Here is a 22,347-nt window from a genome sequence, read left to right on the forward strand (position 1 = left end):
CTTTCAGCCCATCTTGACTTGCCAGAGCCCTTGGTGTCATTGCTGAAAGAGACACCGCAAAGAGAAACCCTCTGCATTGCACTGAGTGCATCCGAGTGAGCTGAGACTAGCAGGTTATGAGGTCCCCACATCTCTGCTAATCGAGAAGTCTGTCTTTCTGCTTCAACAAGGTCTCTGGGTCAGAGTCAAAGGATTCCTGAAGACAAGTGGCATGAACCAAAATAAGTTTTCCTTTAATAAGAATGTAACAGGGAAAAGTCAGTAAGAAATGAACAACAGCCTTGATGCCAGCTACCCTGGGAATGAGGAGGAGATGCACATGGGACACTTAAGGGTGTTCACATTGTACCTGCTGAAGCAATTTTCTCAGCGCATCCTTGAGTTCCTTGTTCCTCAAGCTGTAGATGAGGGGGTTCACTGCTGGAGGCACCACCGCGTAGAGAACAGCCACCCCCCGATCCAGGGATGGGGAGGAGATAGAGCGGGGCTTGAGGTAGGCAATTGTGATGGTGCTGAGAGAAAGGGAGATCACAGCCAGATGAGGGAGGCACATGGAAAAGGCTTTGTGTCGACCCTGCTCCGCGGGGATCCTCAGCACAGCAGTGAAGATCTGCACGTAGGACAACACAGCAAAAACAAAGCATCCAAATCCTAAACAAAGAGTAAATATCATAATAGCGACTTCCCTGAGGTAGGAATCTGAGCAGGAGAGCTTGAGGAGCTGGGAAACTTGACAGAAGAACTGCTCCACAACATTGCCTTTGCAGAGTGGTAATGAATATGTGTTGGCAGTGTGCAGGAGAGCATTGAGAAAACCACTGCCCCAGGCAGCTGCTGCCATTTTGACACAAGCTCTGCTGCTCATGAGGGTCTCATAGTGCAGGGGTCTGCAGATGGCCGCAAAGCGGTCATAGGCCATGACAGTGAGAAGGGAATATTCTGCTGAAAGCAGGAAAAAGAGGAAAAAGACCTGGGCAACACAGCCCAAGTAGGAAATGGCCCTAGTGTCCCACAGAGAATTGGGCATGGATTTGGGAACAGTGACAGAGATGGAGCCAATATCCAGGACAGAGAGGTTGAGAAGGAAGAAATACATGGGAGTGTGGAGGTGGTGGTCGTAGACTATTGCTGTGATGATGAGACCATTGCCCAGCAGGGCAAGCAGGTAGATGCACAGAAACACTGCAAAGTGCAAGAGCTGCAGCTCCCGTGTATCCACGAATGTCAGCAAGAGGAACTCATTCAAGTAGCTGATGTTGGACATTTTCTGTCTTGCAGCACTGAGGGGGACTGTTCAAGGAAGTAGAGATGTAGACAAGTTAGTGAAGACTGCCATGAGCAGAACTTTCTCCTAACTCCTTTCCCTGCAGTAAACTGTTTATCTCTCCCCATCTCAGCAAAACCGTCACAGAGCTCCATGGCTTGAGCCCATTTTGTGCTGTGTTTGCTGTGAGGACATAGAAATCATCTGGATTGCTCCAGCGCTCTGAGTGAGCTACTGTGATTCCTAGGAGCAAAAGGAGTCACCACGGTGTTAATGCAGAGTGAGGAGAGCTCCTTGGCCATCAACCTTGTTAACGGCTGCCCTGTACTTGCCTCTCTGAGGTTCAGGACCTTTGCACTCATGTTACCCCAGAGACAAATGACACCACTGAGCACAGAGGAATCTAGTACCAAAGTGCACATCAGCAAACTCTACACACTTCCTCAGAGGATCTCAGGATCCACAGGGTGGGTGCCTGAACTGCATTCGAAGCCCACCCAGGCCTGATAGTCCCAAGGCAAGAACAGGAACAGCATAGGCAAGAGGTTTACACAGAGCAATACCATGATATTTCTGCTGAAAACGGAAAGGAGAAGGAGAGGGAGAGGACGCCGAGGATGTCATGAGAATGAGATCCTTCTCGAATGGAGACTGGACCTGGCCTGCCTCCTTCCACCCAGAGCTTCTCCCTGCAGTCCCCAGGCAAGCTGAGTGTTGCCCGTTGCAGACAGCAGAGTCACTGCCCCAGGCGCACAGCACCCTGGCGTGGCAGGGACACTCTGACAGTGTGGCAAGGAATCCCTGATCCAAACACCTCCTGCTCTGCACCAGGGAAATGAGGAGAGCCATCCTGGCAGATGCTGTCGGCCATGGGATGTGGTAGCTTTAGAGGACTCCTCAGGGTACCTCATGGTCATTGCCTGGCAAGGGAGAGACTTACTGTGTTAGAGGCTATGAAGATTTCTCCACCACGGAGTTCTCAGACATCCTCCCACCTCTGAACATCTTTAACTTCTTTCTGTCTCACTTGTCTCACTCATCTTGCTTGTCTCAAGTTGGCACCTGTAGGAAATGCCCGCAGCTCTGCTGCTCTTTGCGGAGGAGCTTCTTCTGGACACACTGCTGCCAGGTTGCCACGAGCTCCACCCCAGGAGCCTGGCCATGCTAGGAAGAGTGGCACAGCTGGAGGCGTGACTTGATTTCTCCTCTTGCTCCCTCCTCCTCCTCCTGGGAAACAGTCATTGAAGCAGACTCAACTAATTATTTATGGTCTCTCTCCGAAACACAAAGACAGACTGAAGCCAGCATTAGAAATGGTATCATCAGAGGATGGTTATCTAGGAAAGGTGGAGCTATTCCACTCTAGGACACCCTATTCCCACCTCTTAACTATGTAGTAAGTTTAGATGGGAACAAGGAGTGAGCTCATTTACCCATCCTTCAGATGAGTCAATGTGGGCATCTCATGCCAGGTTTTGAAGCCCCCAGGGATGGAGTGGGATTCAGATCCCTCTTGTGCACTCCGCAAACTCACAGGTCACAGGTAGTAGCATTGCTCTTGCCAAAGCTGATGTGTGTGTAAATGGGATTCTGTTGTCACAATTATAATCCCTCATGATGAGACACAGCTTATTATAATCCCTCAAGATGGAAGGTCAAATGCCCACACACAAACATAGAATAACAAAGAGAATCACAGAATGGTTGAGATTGGAAGGGACCTCTGGAGATGACCTAGTCCAACCTCTATGCTCAAACAGGGTCACCTAGAACATGTTGCCCACAACAGAGTCCAAGCAACTTTTGGATATCCTCGAGGAAGGGAGACTCCACAACTCCGCAACTGGATACCTGTTCCAGTGCTTTGTTACAGTCACAGGAAATAAGTTTTTCCTCATCTCCTGATAGAATTTTCTATGTTTTGTTTTGGGCCCATTGGTTCTCATCCTATCACTGGGCACCACGGAAAATAATCTGTCCCCATCTTCTTGACAGTGACCCTTAAGACATTTGTGCATGCTGATAAGATCCCCTCCTCAGCCTTCTCTTCTCCAGGCTGAATAGTCCTAGTTCTCCCAATCTTTTCTCATAGGAGAGATGCTCCAGTCCCTTCAGAATCTTCGCAGCCCTACTCCAGCTATTCCCAAGTTGTGGGGAAACCAGAACCAGTATTCCAGATGTGGCCTCACCAGAATTGAGTAGTGGGGAGGATCCCTCAACTTGCTGGTAAAATGCTTCCTAATGCACCCCAAGAATGCATTGACCTTCTTGGCAACAAGTGCTCCTTGCTGGCTCACGGCTAGCTTGTTGTCCACCAGGACCCCCAAGTCCCTCTATGCAGAACCCTTTTGCAGACACTTGGCACCCATAGGGTTATTTCTCCCTAGGTGCAGCACCCTGCCCCCCCCCTTCGCTGAATTTCATGAGTTTCATCTCTGCCCATCTCTCCAGCCTGTGCAGGTCTCTCTCAATAGCAGCACAGCTCTCTGTTATTTCAGCCACTCTTGCCAGTTTTGAATCATCTGTAAACTTGCTGAGAGTGCATTCTGTTCCTTCATCTGATCATTGATGAAGTTGAACCAAAGTTAGACCAAGTACTGCTCTCCAGGGAGGGCTGCTAGCTACTGTCATGGAATGAGTGGTCGTCAGGGTGAGTGACAGAATGTAGTTCACTCTTGTAAAAGGAATAGTAATAGGTTTTATGGATATGAACAATGGTTTAATGACATTCTAGGGCAAGATCACTTATTATTTACTGTGTGCGATACTAGATATACACCGAATTATCAAGGAGACCCTCTCGTTGAATGACGGGGTTCAGACTGGACCCACTTGCTTTCCAAACTGCTTCTGAGAGGAACCTCAGAAGCTTCTGGGAGGAGTTTGGGTGCAGTTGGATCCAATCCTAGTCTCACACCTAGTCACCGGTTTATGTCTAAAGAATTTTGTGCACAGTTATGTCCATAAAGTTTACAAATTCGGAGAGTGCGGGATAGTCACTTGCCACAGATCTGTTGTGACAAGGATCTCTTAACCCCGAGGAGTATCCTTGAGAGGTACCCCTGATCCAGGGGAGATCCTGGCATGCAGCCCACTGCCATGCTAGGAGAGCTAAATGGGCTCTTGGTCTCTCCCTGTGTTTATGGGTAAGATGATTGACCTATAGTCATTCTTTCATTTCAACTCAATTTTGGCTGGTGTATACTCAATTAGCCCTTGTCTCCCTGTCAGAATGCCGCCAGCAAGACGGTTGTTGATGGTTATTGTCTGAATGGGGGAAGAGATCGGGGAGGCAACCACCAGGAGCAGATAATGTCACTAGTGGTTAACACCTGAATAGGGCTACCTGTAAAAAGTCAGGTCGGGCTGACCCATCACAGCTACAGGCCCCCAGCTAGACTCTGCACTGCTGATCATAACTCTCTGAGCTCTGCCACTTAGCCAGATCTCAATTCACCTCATTGCCCACTCATGTAACTCACACTTCCTGAGATTCTCTACAAGAAAGACAATGTCAAAAGCCTTCCCAAAGTCAAGGTAGACAACATCCACTTTTCTGCCCTGCATGGTCAGTCATTCCATCATAGAAGGCTATCAGATCAGTTAAGCATGACTTCCTCCTGATGAATCAATGGTGACTATTCCTGATCACCTTCTCATCCTTCTCATGCTTAGAGATGGCACACACTAGATGAAATGTTGCACAGATGTTCATAAGTGGACTTCTGGCCTTGGCTACCACATAGTGTGCTCTTAGTGGAAAGTTCATTTCACCCTTATGCTGCCACTTGCTCTCTATGCCAGCATGTCTCTGCTCTGAAGAAGGGCCATTGCACACATGGTGTTCTTGGCTCTTTGTAACAGGTTTCACCATGACCAGTCTGCACCCTGTGCCACAACTGATGCTCTGCAGCCTAAATTCACACAAAAGCATGCAGCCTGGGGCACAGATAGGAGGCGATGGAGAGGCAGGAGCTGTGCCACCTTCTTGGAATACCTGAGAAGTGATGGTCTCACTCACATGACTTCAGGACTACAATGGGAGGGCAGAAGCTCATCAGAAAAGACCAACAAGGACATTAATGATGGGGAGATGCCTTTTGCGTGAAAGGGCAGTTGTGACATAAGGAGATATTCCATGGGGTATAGAAGGGGCTGAGTGCTTGTGGGTGAGCATCAGGGTGGCTTTGTGATGAGATTTACAGACCACTGGATCAGGGTGAGGAGGTTGATGCAATCTCCTTGAAGCAATCTGAGAAAGTCTTTGCATCACAGGCCTTGGTTCTTATGGGGGGACTTTATTTTTTTCCAACTTTTAGTGAAATGAAGTAGAGAAGGTTTGTGGAGGGCCCTGAGGACAAATTCTTAGCATAGCTGGCAGATAGGAAAACAGGGGTGATGCTGAGCTGCATCTAGTACTCGCAAGCAAGGAAGAACTGATCAGGGATGTGATTAGCAGTGGAAACTTTGGCTGCAATGACCATGAAATAGTGGAGGGCCAGATCCTCAATGGACTGAGGAAGGGCAGTAACATCCTGCAGATTTTGGCCTTCAGAGGAGCAGACTTGAGCCTCTTCAGGGGAGTGGTGGTAAAATCCTAAGGGAGACAGTTCTGAAGAGCAAAGGGACTCAGGAAAGGCATTAGGTCTTTAAGTACAGCACCCCCCAAACATAAAAATGTTCCACACCCATAATCAGTAAAACCAGTAGATATTTCAGGACACTACCCTGTCTAAACAGGAAAGTCATGACTGAGGTGCATTTGAGGTGCATTAGAAGTCTTCATACAAGTGGTAAAAGCAGGAGCAGGCTGCAGAGGAGGAAGTCAGAAATACTGTATGGTGTGATGATGTAGGGTTGGTGGAAGGGAAGCCAAAGCTCTTCTAGAATTGACACTTGCAGGGGATTTCCAGGGTATGAGGAAGTGTGGTTACTACTCCTCTAACAGGGAAAGAATAAACAATGAACTCATGAGCTCGCTGCTGAATGGGGCAAGAGCTTGAGTAATAGTAGATGCAGATAGGTCTGAGGACCTTAGATTCAGTCTTGACCAACAAGCTGCTCAGAATTCTCTGCCTTGATTCAGGAATCCAGATGAGAAAAGCAATGTGCAATGATGAGCAAAAGCAATGCTGAGAGAGGGATTATGTGCAAGAACTAAACCTATTGACCAAAGTGTGCAGGAATTTTGAGCCCTGGAAGAGAGGCGAAGGGAATGGGACTCGTTCAGTGTGGAGAAAGGAAGATTCTGGTGAATCTCAGAGCAGCCTTTCAATACCAATACTGACAGTTTTGAGAAGACAAAGTAAAGCTCTTCACAGTGGTGTATGGTGGGAGGAGGAATGGCAATGGACATAAATTGAAACAAGAAAGCTCTCAAGAGGCAGTCCAGAGAGGCTGTGTTTTTTTCATCCTTCATAGACAGGACTTGATGAAACTCTTGAGCAATTTCTCCCTGTCTTTGAGCAGGAACACTTGGATCTCCCTCCTGCCTTTGATCCATCACTGGAACATCCCAGAATAAGCTTTGTTCAGTCCCACAATACCTATAAAATGTCCTCAACAAATTCTACACAGTCACACATAGCTACTTCAATATCCCACAAGGAATTTGCTCTTTTCCAGGAAACCTCAGATAATTTGATCTCCTTATGACTTATTGCTCAGTGGTACTTGACCCTCTGCAAAGAGGCTGTAGAAAGAGTAATAAACTCAATGCCCATCAATCAGTGATCCAAGAGCTCTGGTCTCTGTTACCCAAATGCTGAAGGACTGGGTTGCTGTAACTCATGCTGTTCAGGGTTACTACGCATTTTACTCATGCTAACCAGGAGCCTTCTGGAATTCAGCCAAGGAAAGGGCTCCAGAGTCCTTCACCTGGGGTGGAAGAAACCCAAAGGCCCCCTGCAAAAGGTAGATTTGGGACCGATTGGTGAAAGAAGAGTTTTCTAAAAGACGGCCTGGGGCTCTTGGGGAAGAAGCAGGAGTCAGCCGCGTGCACCAGTGGCAAACACCATCCACCGAGATGGGACTCCTACACTTCAGGCAGATAAAGGGGTTGAGATGTGTGAGGAAGCTGTTCCCTAAGCTGCTAAGTCCACCCCTGCCCTGGGAAGGAAGCCTGGGATGGGAAGTCTGATCCCCCTTGTCCTGGTGTTGCCATTTAGTAATTTTCATGGATTAATTTTCACTCATGACTTGCAAGAAGGCTATGTTGTTTTGGAACAAGAATCAAAAGCAGGATTTGTTTATGCATTTCCAATAAAAAAAATTTGCGGTTGTCATTCTGTCTGAAAGACTTCTTTACTACTTGATCACTCCCTCCCAATAGTGCAGAAAAGAGCAGTCTCCTGGTGCCCTGTGAGACTGGATCGGGACCAGGGCCAAACCACAGAGCACTGTCCCTTCGACATCTCTGCAGTTGTTGGGGCAGGAGGAGACTCTCACTGTACGTGCTGCTCCCATGCTCTTGCCCTCCCAGGGGGAGTGTGGATGGAGAGGAGCAAAGCCCTTCCCTGAGCCATGTCTGCCCCTGCATGCAGCACTTGTATATGCGTCACAGCTGTCCCTGAAGCCAGCAGCAGGAGTGAGTGGGGTGAGGAAGTGCCCTCCTCTGGGTGATGTCCCCACAGTTCTAATTGCCCCCAGGCTGTGCGGTAGAGGGGCCATGGAGAGCAGGAAGATCTGATCCTGGTCACGGAGCTCAGCACGGCCCCTCCCTGGGCACCAGGCCTTCCCCCTGCACCGTACTGCCCACCAGCAGCCAGCAGTGGACCGAGGACAGCATCCCCTTCCTTGGGGCTGGGGCATGGCTGAGCTCAGGGATGTTCCCATTCCTGCAGCACAGGCGTCTCTCCTGATGTCAGAGCTGTGCAGGAGAGCCCCAGGCAGGACTCTGTGCCACGTTGGGAGACTCAGTTTGCCTGTGAACTGAAAGGTTAGTGATTCAAGCCCAGACATGGATGGTGAACCCTTGGTAGGATGCCTGGGAAAGGGACCTTCTGCCTGGCACCCTGGCTTTTGCTGATGGTCAGCAGGAAGTAGTGGAGAAAAAAAACTATGGTAGGCCTGTGGCTCTGAATCAGGCTGAAAGGAAGGACCTGTGAATTGCTCAGGGAAGGACCTGTCTCCTGAACCAGGGCTGCTCTGAATGGAACTATCATCCCGGGTGGGGCTGGTACCACTGATAGTCCCCTTCACACCTGGGTGTGCAGAGATAGGTCCTGCCAAGGGGTGTAAACTATGGCATAAACTTCAAGGCCTAATGTCAATGAGAGCAGTCCTGCTTTTGGGTACATCTTGGGGATGTGTGGGAGCACAGGCAAATGGAGGCAGTCCGGGAGGGATCCTGGCAGTGATTTAGCAAACATGCAGGGTAGTATATGAGAGGAGTGGGACAAGGGAGCCCGAGAGGCAGTGGCTGAACCAGGGAGTGCAGATAGGTTGTCTGCAGGTTGAGGGGAAATACAAGGCAGCTTTGCACTAGGATGAGGGGCAAAGCCAAGGGTTTGTAAGGATCTATGAGGAACTGAGGCAAACCCACAGATGTTCATTTCCAAGCAAAGGAGCTCCATATTTGCAATAGGAGCTTCTCAGGTGAACTCCCTCCATGACGGGAGAGGAAAATGGGCAGCAGCAGAGGTTGAAGGACTCCCTGGTTGCACATTATACTAACTTGCAGAGTTTCTGGCATGAAAGAGCTATTGCAGCTCTTGCCCATCCTGCAGGGACCAGTGGGAGACGGGAGCCCCTCAGGGCTGCAGACAGAGGCTCAGCAGGGGGGAACAAGGGCACCTGCAGTGGCACCAGATGTCCATGACCCTCTGATGGCATTCCACTCCAATTCACTTTCCTTAAAACAGACCACACACAAATTCTCCTCCAAAGACTAGTAATTCAAAAGATACACCACCACCAAGAAAACAACTAAACATAATCAAGGAGGGCTATAAAATGGTAGATATTGAAAAGGGTTCACTAAACATCTTTTTGTTTGCAATTTTGATGTACAGTATTTTTTCATATTCAGATCCACACCATTAGAAAAGGTATTTTTATGTCCTGCACAGAGTATAGAGGCCCAAACCAGCTGGGACAGTAATTGCGCACTCTTTGCTCAGAGCCATTCCTGCTAGGAGATGCTGAGCTCTCTTGCCTGCTCTCTCTTGCCCTGCTCAGTTCCCCTCCACCCCAGACACCAGGATGCTGCAGTGATGAGGTCTAAAAGGCATCTGCAGGTTGGCTGTGGATGAACAGAGGTTCCTGCAGCTTTTGTGGCTGAGGAACTGTCAAGGGAAGGAGCTGTTAGTTGGAGCAGCGAGAAGAGCGTTGTGGTGGCTGCCAAGGAGCAGCTGGATGATTTGGTGGGCTCAGGGGTTAGCACTCCCTCCTGCAGTGGCAGCAGCCACCTGCACTATGTGGCTGTGGGGTGAGTGTGGCGTGATGCTCGTTGCCCTCCCTGGCAGCCATGTTTTGCGTGTGCAGCCGTGGGTATGTGAGCGCAGTCACAGTGCCCAACTAAGCCAAGACACATGGTGAGAGGAGGATTCATCCCTGTTTCACAGTCTGTGTAGCGCAAGGGCAGCCCCTTAGTGCCCCATGCATTTCCTGCCCACTGCAGGGCCAGCCCTGGCTTGGCCCGTGGTGAGGGCCAGAGCCCTCTGTGACATGGGCTGTGCTCACAGGGGACATCCCGTGTCACAGGCACAGCAGTCAGAGCGCACGCTCCGACCTTTCCTCACACGTCGCGACGAGCCTGGGAGAGCCCACACGCTGGGACTGCTCTCGGCTCTGCTCTGCTGCGAGGAGCCCACGACCCTGAGCGGGAACCAGCGAGGGGCAGCCAGAGTAGCACAGGGCTGAGGTGACGTGTACAGGAGGAGCAGGAGAGGAGCTGTTTCCTCATCACCTCCTGTTTGCTCTTTATCTAGACCAAATGAGCAAAGAAACTAGGATGGAGCTCTGGGACACTGGCCTTGGCAGGTCTCATGGGCAGCGATTGCCAGTGCTGCCAGCACAGGGTAAGGCCTCTGGGAGCTCTATCTCAGGAAGTCTCACAGAGACCATGAACTGTGAACATGGCTGTGGAAAGCCTGGGGCTGGAGGAGCGTGGCTGGGGCTGGGACTGCTGCCAGAGCCCAGGCTCATGGTCCCCTCTGCCTCACTTGGCAGTGTGGCTGCCAGGACTCCTGGCTCCCAACCCTGACGCTATCCCCACTGTCCTAGGATACCCCACTCAGAAGTCCCTGCCACAGGCGCTTCCCAGTGGAGAAGGCCTACCTGAGTTGCCAGGGCTTCCCACTAATGCCATCTCATTCTCAGCTGCTGAGACCCTCTAAGGGTTGGGCTCTGTTTGCTAATTGATTCGACTACAGGTGTCACGTCTTTGTTAATCATGTGCTGCACATTTGTGAGCGGGGCCACACAGAGCCTGATGTGTCTTCCACTTCTTTTCCAGAGACCCTTGCTATCTGGGAAGGAGTCTCCAACTACATTCGAGATCAGCTGATGCTGAATAAGGTGGGTCTGCCATCCTGCATCTCCCCCAGAAGCCCTTCTTCTGCACTGGAGGTATTTGAGGGATGAGTTCTCTACGTTTCCGTGCATTTTTTGAGAGCATGGAGGAGAGGGGGAATGAAAACACCTCAAGTGCTCTTCTAAAGACATTCTCCAAGGGTTCTCCAAAGTTTTCCCAGTCCTCCATTCATCCCGTTTGAGCAGGACACCAAGCTCCATTGTCATGCAGCTGACCAGTTAGAAGCCTCTTCACCTGGCACTCGAGTAATGCTTTTCTTCCTTCCTGTTTGCAGGGAGTCAGAGTTATTCGGCTTGGCACCTTTTGTGTGGTGACTGAGCAAGTTGCTGTTAGGAAATACGGCTTTGTGACTGTTCACAGACCCGTGTTCCATCTTTCAAAGAGTATTGCGGAGGTTCACGGCCTCACCTATGATAAGGCCTATGCTCCTGGTAAGAGGACATGCTGAAACTTGGGCTTCCCTTTTTTGGGGACATCTTTGAGCAGGGCATAAATTCTATTCAGCAGTGACTGTTAGAGCTCCAGACTTCCATCACCATGTTCTCCAAACAGCTTCCATTTGTAGCTCTCAGGACCTGAGCATGGTGATTACCATTCTACTCCCTCTCTTCTAGACCTCATTTTAGCTGCGATTCTGTAAAGGCAAATAGCAGCTTTCATGCTGCTTTTTTCCTTCTCCTTGCACCTTGCAGTAGGTCACAGTCAGCTTTAGAGAGCCATCAAATAGAGAATGGTACAAGACTGTGTGTTTTCTTTTTTCTTCTTTCTTTCATCCATGTGACATAGCCCCGTGAAATCGTTCTCAATGTGGAAAGGACTGAGCTTGGCCCAAGTCCTGTGACCTGGCACCCATTAAGGCAGCTAGCCCGCTTCCTCCTCTCCTTGTCCTCACATTTGAGGCTCACATTCGTAGGAGATGATTGTGTCTGTTTTTTTCAACTCTGTAGGGAAGAAGGCATTGCTGTTCACTTTGTACATCTGCTTGCAGAGTGCTTTGAGCATGATTTTTCCAGAAAGTGCAAGAAGTTCTTGAGCAGCTGCTGGCTTGAAGATCACAAAGCTGTTGATGCTGTGTTTCAGTGTGCTCTGCTAATAACTTTGTTCCTCTTGGTCTGCTTCCTAGGTCATAAGCTTTGTGAGCCCCTGAAATTTGCTCACATAGCCGCAGACACCCTTCTTCCCCGTGAACGGGTGGAGGCTGGCATAGAGGAGACCCTGCGCCTCTTCCGCCGCTGCATCAAGAGTGGGAAGAATGTTGTGTTTGTGTTGAAGAACATTGGCATGCTTATAATTGAAGGGGCAGATGTGAAAATGAGATTTTACAAAGAGTTCCTAGAAAGACTTAATGGGACCGAGCAGATGCTAGCGGCCCTTCTTGCGGTAAGTTCTCCCATTCTCCAGTGCTCCCTGTCATCTTTTTGAATTCCCAACGGAATGCAATTCTATTCTCATGTGCTTGCCTCCCTTGATTTCTGCATTTGGAGAGACTTAAGCTAACTTACTCTCTGAATGCTGAGTCTTGCAAAAGTCCTGAGTATGTTCGTCCCCCTTCTCCTTTTTTTCTCTCCACTTGTTATGGTGCGTAAGTGAGGGGCTGCTGATGGGAATAGAACAATCGAAAGTTTCAAAAGCAGTTTCTTCTCTAAGCAGTAGAAGAGTTTTTTTCCCCTCTGAGCACTTACATAATTTTCTTGGTACCATGTCCCAGATGTCTGTCTTGTTTGCAGATGCCGCAGATGAGGAATTCGGTGCTGTCGGGCTCTGAAACTGCTCTTTCGCAGACCCGCTCTGGTCATGTCATTGTCTTCCCCGAGTGAGTATGTTTCCTTCTTAGCCCTTGGCTGGCCAAGCAAGCAGCTGCTCATGGCATGTTTTGTAACCTTGTGTTTCCAAACCTTGTGAAGGTTGCTGAGAGAGCCATTCATGAGCAACCCTTTCAAATGTGCATCAAAGTAGAGGTTCCTGGCAGTTGCTATCTTGGGACATTTTCATGTGTTCTGTTCTTCTGTGACATCTGCATGAATGAAATATTTTACGATGGTGTTTTCAAATATTCACTTGAGTCACCTTTTTCCTTTTTTTTTTTTTCTTTTTTTTTTTTTTTGGCGGAGGGGCAGAGACCTATGTAGGCCAAAGAAAAGCCTGTACTAATCAAGTAAAAAGCTTTCTCCTGGCTCACATGGTGCTAAGTGTTTTGTTCCATTACGTGTCTGGGAGATACAGGTTCTTTTTTACACATGCACGGAGATGAGCTTGGGAAGGCTTGCAAGTGATCCGGAGGGTGAGACAGCAATTAGAAAGGATGCTGGAAAGGAGTAGGAAAGAGGACTAAAGTGTTCTGCCTGAAAAGGAGCAGGAGCAGGAGATGGGTGATGATCCCAAAAGCACACAGGGGATTTGGGTTGAAATTGGTTTGACATTTTCACAGGAAGCACAGGGAAGAGTCAGAGGAGAAAGGTCATGCCCCTCCAGGCACTGGAGGTCTTCATGATGCCTCTCACCTTGCTGAGAGACTCCTCCAGCATCTGGCCTCTTCTGCCTATTGCGCTTTGAAAAAAGAGGGACTTCCCAGCACCTCCCAAATGCTCCTGTGTCCCCATTATTCACACCAATTGCAAAGGAAGTGCAGTGCCCCCTCGCATTTAGAGTGATGCCTTTTCTGCTTTCCAGGTACAAGCTGGAGAGTAGAGATCGAAATCCACCTGGCGCACCTGTAAAGGCCAGGCAGGAGGAGGAGAGGAGAGGAGAGGCCAGCACTGTCCAGAATGGTAATGGAGCTGCTGCTTCTTGTTGGAGGCTTCTGCCTTCTCCTTCTGTGCTCCTGGGTAGGCCATCGGAACCCATGTGACACTGTGATGGCTCAGGCAGCATGAGGCGCTAGATGTGACGCTGCTACCCCAGTAGGGCAAATCTCAAGTGAGTCCTGAGGGAACAAAACCTCAGTGCAGTACAACACTCCCACCTGTATTAATATCTCCAAGTTCAACTTTCCTCCATTTCCACATCCTGGTCTCCTAAACATGCCTCATAAACACCCACAAAAAAACTCATTTCTTTTGATGGTGTCAACAGAGGAACTCTAGGCCTGTGAGATCAGTAGGCACATCCAAGGATCTGCTCCCTTGCCCTAAAGGACCGCCCTCACAGAGACTCTGTTAGGCCACCCATACATCCCAGCAGGTCTCCTTTTTCACAATAGGACAGACAGTGAGAAAAGCACTAGCCCAAGAAATGATGTTGTAAAGTACAAATGAAAAGACAGAGAGAAGGCAGTGTCCAGAATGGCCAAAGTCCAGCCAGGAATAAAGGCTTCAGAGGAATCAGCCTGACACCTCACAATTTGACCTCAGGCTGAGAAGAACTGCATAGCCTTCCTTTTCAAGAGCCCCCTGCAATGCTGTCCTGAAGGGTTTTCTTGTCTTCTGCCTACAGGAAATGTTCCTGCCAATCGTCTCCTCTCCAGAAAAAGTGACCCACCACCCACAATTACTCTTATGAATATGCCAAGAGAACAGGGCATGAAACGTGAGAGAAAAGGAACTTATGGCAGGTGAGACACTTGGATGAGGGTGACCCTGTAGCTGTGTGCTTCTGTGGATGAGATTCTTCCTTTGTGCAACAGGTTGCAGGCAGCTCTAAGAGTTTTCGATCCCATGAAGCAGCTGAGACTGTGAGACTGTTCAATATGCTCTTCTGCTTGCTGCATCAAGAGAGAGCCTGTACCTGGGCATACAGAGCATTCCTGTGGGCACATCTTGCAGCTCTGGGGATTTCAGTGGGGGGTGATGTCTGTTCACGTGAACACAGTCAGATGAGCCCACATCATTCATGGCAACAGCCAAGAGAACTGCCTTCAGCTGCAGAATCCTGTGAGGACAGGACGGAGAGCCAAGACCCTCTGTGCTCACAGCACCTCTCCATAATGTCTATTTCAGCATATTTCCAGCCATCCCCGGCACATCCTCCCAGAAGCCAAGAAAGGACAGGAGGAAGGGCCATCCTGCAGCCATGCCCCCAGTTGAGACAGTTAACAATCGAGTGGAGAAGTGGGTGGAAGAGGTATGTGCTACTGACTGAGAAAATCCATATGCCCTGTGGATTTGTGGGAAAGCAAACTCACTTCTCTGGGCAGTGAGTGTGAAAGATGCCTTCCTGAGGCTTCATTTGGCCATTGGCTGACATTGTCCTGGCTTTGCTATAAAGGGTGAAGGTCATACTATATGCAATACATATGTTATACAAATTGCAATACATATGTTACTACTGCGTTGCCAGGAAAGACATGAGAAGGTCCTCTTTGGTTCTCGTGGGAAGGTACCTGCTAGGTCTTTGAGGGATAGGGCATGCACAGTTTTGCTTTAGCTCAGCTCATCAGTCACGTCCAAAAGACAATGTGCACATGTGCTGACCTGCTACGATTACCTGAGGGGCATTAGAGGGCTATGAGGAAGGTTCAAGTGAAGGGAGAGAAGAGGGGGTGAGAAGTGATCTTCATGCACTGAAAAAGAACCCATGACAGTCCTAAGGTTTCTTATTTCTTTCTGTGTCCCCACAGGCCTGGCAATATCACTTCAGAGTAAGAGGGAAAGGGACTCATGCCTTTCCTCTGATCTGAAGCCCTGATTTCCCTTTCCTTTGCCTTTTGCTGAAGAGACAAGGAAGGAAATTGACAGAAATGAGAGAGAAGCACCCTTTTGAGAAACTCCTTGGAATAAACACCACTATTTCCTGAGACATGTTTTCCAGAAATATCCGTTAGTGGTTGAGCTGCTAAAAAACCATTTTGTGGAGAGGGATTTGGGAGTCCTGGTGGACAACAAGGTAAGCGTGACGTAGCAATGATGCGCCCTCTTAGCCAAGAAGGCCAATGGGATCCTGGCCTGCATTCAGGAGTGTTGCCAGCAGGTTGAGGGAGCTCATCCTGCCCCTCTTCTCAGCTCTGGCGAGGCCAAACTTGGAGTACTGTGTACAGTTCTGGAGACCCTGGTACAAAAGGAATGTGGAGCTTCTAGAGGGGGTCCAGCGTAGAACAGTGAACATGATTAAGGGACTTTGGCATCTATCATATGAGGAAAGACTAAGTAATCTGCGCCTCTTTAGCCTGGAGAAGAGAAGACTGAGAGGGGATTGTGAAAATGTTGCAGTTTGAAAGCCGTAGTGGTAGTGGTGGTGGGGGGAAAAGGAGATATCAAATCAGTATCGGATTCACAAACAGTCTGTGGACCGTAGGTCCGATCGCCTTCCTAGGAGTGAATCGAGTTCCCAAATAGCGTCACCACCTATAAGCTCGACTCTGGCAGTATCGGATTCACGAACAGTCTGCCAACTGTAGGTCCGATTGCCTCCCCCCAAACAAGTAGCCGAGTTCACAAACAGTATGATTTATTCAAATGCAACATTTACAAAGCAGGTTTTGGATGTCAGTACAGGAAATTCTCTACTAGAGCGTGGGGTTTTAGCTAGCTCTGATGTACGAATGTGCAATCATCACTCACCCCAGAAGATGGGAGAGGGCTCTCAGTCTCGAGTCTCCTCAGGCGGTGTCCTGACGCAAGGGGAGGAAAGGAGGATCAGCGCATCAACTGATCCAGAATTTATGGTGGATTCCTCCCTCTCACTCCTTAGTCTCCTCAGGCAGCATCCCAGTGCGAGGGGAGGGAAGGGGGCTCAGCCTGTTGACTGACCCAAGAGTTACGATGGTTTCTCCCCCCCTCACTCCTTAGTCTCCTCAGGCAGCGTCCCTACCCAGGAGTTAGGATGGTTTCTTCCCCCCCTCCTTTAATCAATCCTTAGTTCACCTTTTATACTTTTCTTTACATTCAGGTGGAGCTTGAGTGACTAGAGTCATACTTAATATTATTAATCGATTGGTGAAAAAGTTTCTCGCTTTCATTTAAAGGTACAGTCAACCGAAAATTTAGAATGCATGCTCAGTGAGGGGTGGTCGTACCTCGGCAGCGGGTAACTTTTGGGATGGAGGTGTGGTTTTCACATTAGAATGACCAAAGTTCAAGCAAAGTTCATCTGAAAGGAGTGATTTGCCACCTTGCTGGCTCAGCACCGGACATGTTATCGTATATCTCCCATTAGACAGCCACTGTGCAGCTTATCAGCAGCCCAGTACAGGGATTGCAACAGAGTTTGGCCACGGTGTCTTCACTCTGCTCCATCCTCTGTTACTCCCCTTTGCAGCTGTGAGGAGGGCAGATTGTGTTGCCTAGGGAACCATGGAGGAGCAGAGTCCGTGTGCACCAGCCATCCTGGAAGTGTCAACTGTGTATCACCCCAAGCAAACTTCTGTAATGCCAAAACTTCGGTTAGGCCCTAGTTTTCCTCTCAGTTCCTGCTTTCAAACAATTCTTCCACAAACAATTCTTCCGCATTATCCACCCCGTGACTATAGTCACTCAAGCTTCACATAAACTTGTTTAGGTGTTAATAGTACATGCCCTAAACATGATGCAGTTAAGTGAGTGACTGCACATTGGTACATTAGACGGGAAGTTACAGAAAAGGCAGGGAGTCTAGTTCTACAAGAATATGTATACAGAATATATTGCAGTTACAATAGTAAGTAATGATTATAACAAACTTTGTATCCACCCCGTGACTCCAGTTACCATTGTATATTGAAATTTAGTCTCAAATTAGAGTCTTAGTACTTGGGACATCAATTGGGTCATCCCCCGTAAAGGGGTATAAGTGGTGAACTGAATCATCTTTACGTTAATAGCTTTCATTATAGTAGATTTTACACAAGATATTGCTATACTTAGCATAATTATCATTACAGTGAACATCACCACATATTCTACTAAACTTTGGATCCAACCAGTGACACCAAATCCAAACCAACTAAACACCTTCGCCAGCCAGCTAGTGTTCATTGATTCCTGTAGTTCATGGGTGTCTTTCGCCACCTGTCGTATCTTCTCTAATTGGATATCAAGGTCCTGTGTAACATTAGGGATATAAATGCAGCAGTCAGTATTGGAGAGGTTTAGGTAGCCACAAAGTCCATTTTGGTGTAACAGCATCAAGTCCAGTGCCATCCGGTTCTGAAGAGTCATTTTTGATGTGGCTTGTGATTGATGATTGAGCAACTGTATACTAGTATTGGTGGCATTAGCTGTTTTTTCCACTTGATAGGCTAGCTTACTTACTTAGCCATAATCGCATTTGCAAGACCAAATCCCCCGCAAAAAAAAAAAAAAAAAAAAAAAAAAAACTTCCATCTAAGAGAGATCCTGGGAAGAGCCAAGAGCCTCAAAACTAAGCTGTGGTTTCTTCTTTCTTATGTTCCACAGAGCCTTTTTTTTTTTTTCCTCTCAAACTCAAACCTTGTTCTTTTCTCTTTGATCCCAATACATCTCCCCCAAACATCTTTTAACATGCACATACCTTCTCCAACATTCTGTAACACATACCAACCATACCTGTGCTAAATATTTAGCCCTCATTTATTATTTACTGTGTGCAAACTGGAGCTCCCAGGATCCCAGTCATGATGGGAAGAGCCAGGTTTCTTCTCAGTCCTGACAGTTCTATTTTTGCCCGTTTTGCTCGAGCCATCCAGTGGGGTCAGAGGAGTCCTCCTCCACCTGGGGCACAATGTTGGAAGGCCCAAGGTACACTGGTGTTCAGGTAATCCAGCCCATGAGGAGGTATACGTATTGCCGGCACTGCAGACACAGGTCAAACCAGCCAGAGCATCACCAGAAGCTATACGGCAATCATTCCGAGGCACACAGCCTTCACTTACTGATTTATATTTTATGCTGCGATTATGGCACAGACAGCCTATTTTGAGGGAAATGTAAACTGGCCAATAGTGTCTGACCCAATTGTGTTGTTCCTAATTAGAGCAATTTATCACATTTTAGCAATACCACAACACTGGCTTGTTTGATATTGAACCGAAAGAAAATCCTGGTCCAAATGGTGTAAAACCTGTGAAGTCCTGAAATTCCCCAAACCAAGAGCAATTTAAGCTATGATTATTTTGAAAGGGGACAATCCTACCCTCTATTCTTCTGATGGGAGTAAGGAAATAGGCAGATTTTATTTAAAACTAGTGGTGTTAAAGCAGTACAGAAGATAAGAATGGAGAGCTACTAAACAGAGTATGTTAATAAGAAGAGATAATATGCTGGAACAGGCTGTTATTTTTGAACTACGATTTGAGCCAACACATTAAAATTACTATGAGAAATGCAATCACAATAATAACAAAAGCACATGCTAGAGAGACTTCAGCCCAGCAGCTCAGATGCAGCGTTTTTGTTTCCGTCTCGAGGATCACTGTAAGAGAAAACAAGAGAAACAAAACCTGCCTGCATGTGACCCTGTGCCCCGTGTTCTGGGTGTCACTGTTCAGCAGAGGGGTTGTACTAGATGATCTGTTGAGGTCCCATGCAACCTCAACCGTTCTGTTATTCTGTGGTCTGTAAGAGGCAAGGAACCATCAGAAATGCAGCTTGTGGTCTACATGAACACACAGTCTTCTTAAAGTCCCACTTAGGGGCCCACACTGTCCATGTCTGCCCATTTTTCCTCCCATTGTAACACCCTTTTAACAGACTTACCTCTGATCACATAGATTTGAAGGGGAAGGTCAGTGACACCATCCAAACAGGCCATGATGCCTCCATTCATAGCAACTCTCTTGCTTCCGCTCTGCTCTGCAGTGGCTGAGTGGACGCTGAGGAGCCAGGTGCTCTACCCATGGGCTGCAGAGCGCTTAGTCCTGCTGTACAGTGGTGGGAAGGAGGGAATAGACTAGCTCTCACATACAGAATTTCTGTCAGGTGAAATGAACTGCTCATTCAGAAGGCCTTTTCAGCAACTTCATCTCCAGTTTAATGAGATTTTGAGGAACAGAGTAACAGCTTTAGGGATTTATATATATGAGTACATAGTTACATATTTATATATATGTGTGTGTGTGTATATATATGTTCATACATACACACACAAAGACATTTATATGCATCTTTTTTTCTTGTGGATATAAATGTACTTGCTGAGAGGAAAGGATTCCCTGACCCTTGGTGCAGGGTGAGGACAGCTAGTCTGTCTGTTAGCTTTGGACAAAGCAAACTACAAGAAAGACAGAGGCCAAGGGAGCATCCCAAAATGTGCTTAGAGGCTTCTGGGGTGCCCTGAGACGTGCTTGGAGGCATCTTTGGACACAAACTGGTGCAACCTGATTGGCCAGCAGCAGGCAGGTAGGCGGGTGGGCATCGTGATGTCATTGAGGGCAGCAGAAAGGCCCAGTAGAAAGGAGAGCTCCTGGAGAGGGGAGAGGCAGAGGCAGGTCAAGGTGGCCTGGCTGGGAGATGTTTGCTGAGGTCAGCTCCATTGCAGCAGTCTGATTGGGCAGCAGGCAGGCAGGCACTGTGAGGTCATGAAGTGGATCAGAAAAGCTTCCCCATGGAGAGGAGAGCTCAAGGGGAGGGGAGAGGTGGGCTACAGCGACATGTTGGGGATGTTGACTGTGAGGTGAGTTCCTTCCATCAGCCAGATGGGCCCTTAGCATCTGGGAGCATTGTGAGGTGATCAAGAGCATCAGGCTCTGAATGGATTACAGAGGACTACAGGCAGATGGATTGTCAGAGTTCACTGAAACATCTTTTGACAGAGACTGCCATCATCAGCTGGACAGCAACCAATTGCCCAAGTAAAAGATGCCAAATAAAAAGTTCCCAAAAAAGTCCAGATTTTAAAATGACACTCTGTGCCTGAACATCTGTGAAGCAAGTGGATTCTTTGAACCACCCCCTTCCGCTTATAGAGCCAGCAACTGCTGTCATTAACTCTGACGGGAGCTTCAGAGCAGGCACATTGTTTCCCTCTGCCAAGAACAGACATTTGGCTCCAGAGGTGGAGGTCTGGTCTTGGGCTTGGCAAACACCTGGAGCGTCTGTCTGCATTTTGTCACTCTTTGCCCATGCATGGCCCGTGTCCATGTGTGTGAGCGTGAACAAAACCCGGCAAAGGGAAGAGCCCTGTCATGTGACACATATTCCTGCAGGCTCTGGGCATGGAATGGGAAGGCTGCTCTGGGGTGGATGGTGCCAGCACAAAGGTGCCTCCTGAAAATCCCTGTGGCCACAGCCTCCAGCCTGCCCACTTGAGTGTGATCTCCTCCTGAGCAGACCCTCCTCTGACAGGGGGCTCATGCTGGCTGCTTCCCTGCTGCTGGGCTCTGACCCATGCTGTGCTGATGGAGAAGAGTAAAGTGCCTGTCATGTGCCCCCTCCCTGCCAGCTCTGCTTCCTGCATGTCTTGTGTTTTTCCCTTCCCGCCTTTTCTTAGCATCACATGACGGCAAGTTACTCCTTGGGGAGATGTGGCATTCTTCATTCCTAGGATAATGTGGAAGCTTTGGGAAAAGTTGAGGAAAGCTATGGGAAATGGAGGCAGTCCAGGAGGGATACTGCGAGTGATTTAGCAAACATGCAGTACTGTCTATGAGAGGAGCGGGTCCAGGGAGCCCGAGAGGCAGTGGTTGAACCAGAGAGTGCAGATAGCTTGTCTGCAGGTTTTGGGGAATCTGCACAAGGCAGCTCTGCAGTGGGATGAGGGGCAAAGCCAAGCGTTTGTGAGGAACTGTGAGGAACATGGGCAAACCCACAGATGTTCATTTCCAAGCAAATGAGTTCCATATTTGCAATAGGAGCTTCTCAGGTGCACTCCCTCCATGACTGGACAGGAAAATGGGCAGCAGCAGAGGCTGAAGGACTCCCTGGTTATTAATGAGAGGAACTTGCAGGTTTCTGTCATGAAAGAGCTATTGCAATGTCTTTCCCATCCTGGGAGGACCTGTGGGAGAACAGAGCCCCACAGGGCTGCCAACAGAGGCTCAGCACGCGGGACAAGGGCACCTGCAATGGATCCAGATGTCCATAACCCTGTGATTGCATTCCACTGCAAATACCTTTCCTTAAAAAAGACCACACACAAAATCTCCTCCAAAGACCACCACCAACAAAAGAAATAAACATAATTAAGGAGGGCTATAAAAGCAAAGAACGGTAAAGTGTGAAGAGGGTTGACTAACCACCTCCTTCTTGACATCCTCTTCAAAGTTTATTTCTTATTTCATTTTGATTGACAGTTTTTCATATTCAGGTCCACACAATTAAAACAGATATACTTGTATGTCTTGTGCAGAGTTAAGTGGCCCAAAGCCCCTGGGACAGCAATTGCTCACTCTATGTTCAGAGCCATTCCCGCTAGGAGATGCTGAGCTCTCTTGCCTGCTCTCTCTTGCCCTGCTCAGTTCCCATCCACCCAAGACACCAGGATGCTGCAGTGATGAGGTCCAAAAGGCGTCTGCAGGCTGGCCATGGATGAACAGAGGTTCCTGCAGGTTTTGTGGCGGAGGAACTGTCAAGGGAAGGAGCTGCTGGGTGCCGCAGCAAGAAGAGCGTTGTGGTGGCTGCCAAGGAGCAGCTGGATGATTTGGTGGGCTCAGTGGTTAGCGCTCCCTCCCGCGGTGGCAGCAGCCACCTGCACTATGTGTCTGTGGGGCGAGTGTGGCGTG

At 48.6% G+C, this 22,347-nt stretch overlaps 1 protein-coding gene across 1 annotated transcript in view; it reads left to right on the forward strand.

Annotated features, from left to right (window-relative positions):
- The first annotated feature begins 10,217 nt into the window (after positions 1 to 10,217).
- Positions 10,218 to 22,347, forward strand: part of LOC148592326 (coiled-coil domain-containing protein 81-like) — a 30,190-nt gene continuing 18,060 nt past the window's right edge. Inside the window, exons 1-6 of the mRNA XM_088535164.1 lie at positions 10,218 to 10,284; positions 10,722 to 10,783; positions 11,074 to 11,230; positions 11,923 to 12,179; positions 12,527 to 12,612; positions 13,470 to 13,567. Coding sequence (XP_088391290.1) covers positions 10,218 to 10,284; positions 10,722 to 10,783; positions 11,074 to 11,230; positions 11,923 to 12,179; positions 12,527 to 12,612; positions 13,470 to 13,567 — 727 coding nt within the window. The remainder of the gene's footprint in view (positions 10,285 to 10,721; positions 10,784 to 11,073; positions 11,231 to 11,922; positions 12,180 to 12,526; positions 12,613 to 13,469; positions 13,568 to 22,347) is intronic.

Source organism: Tinamus guttatus, unplaced genomic scaffold (assembly GCF_059628265.1).
Source record: "Tinamus guttatus ecotype Peru unplaced genomic scaffold, ASM5962826v1 Tinamus_guttatus_pri_ptg000618c, whole genome shotgun sequence".
Lineage (NCBI taxonomy): Eukaryota > Metazoa > Chordata > Aves > Tinamiformes > Tinamidae > Tinamus > Tinamus guttatus.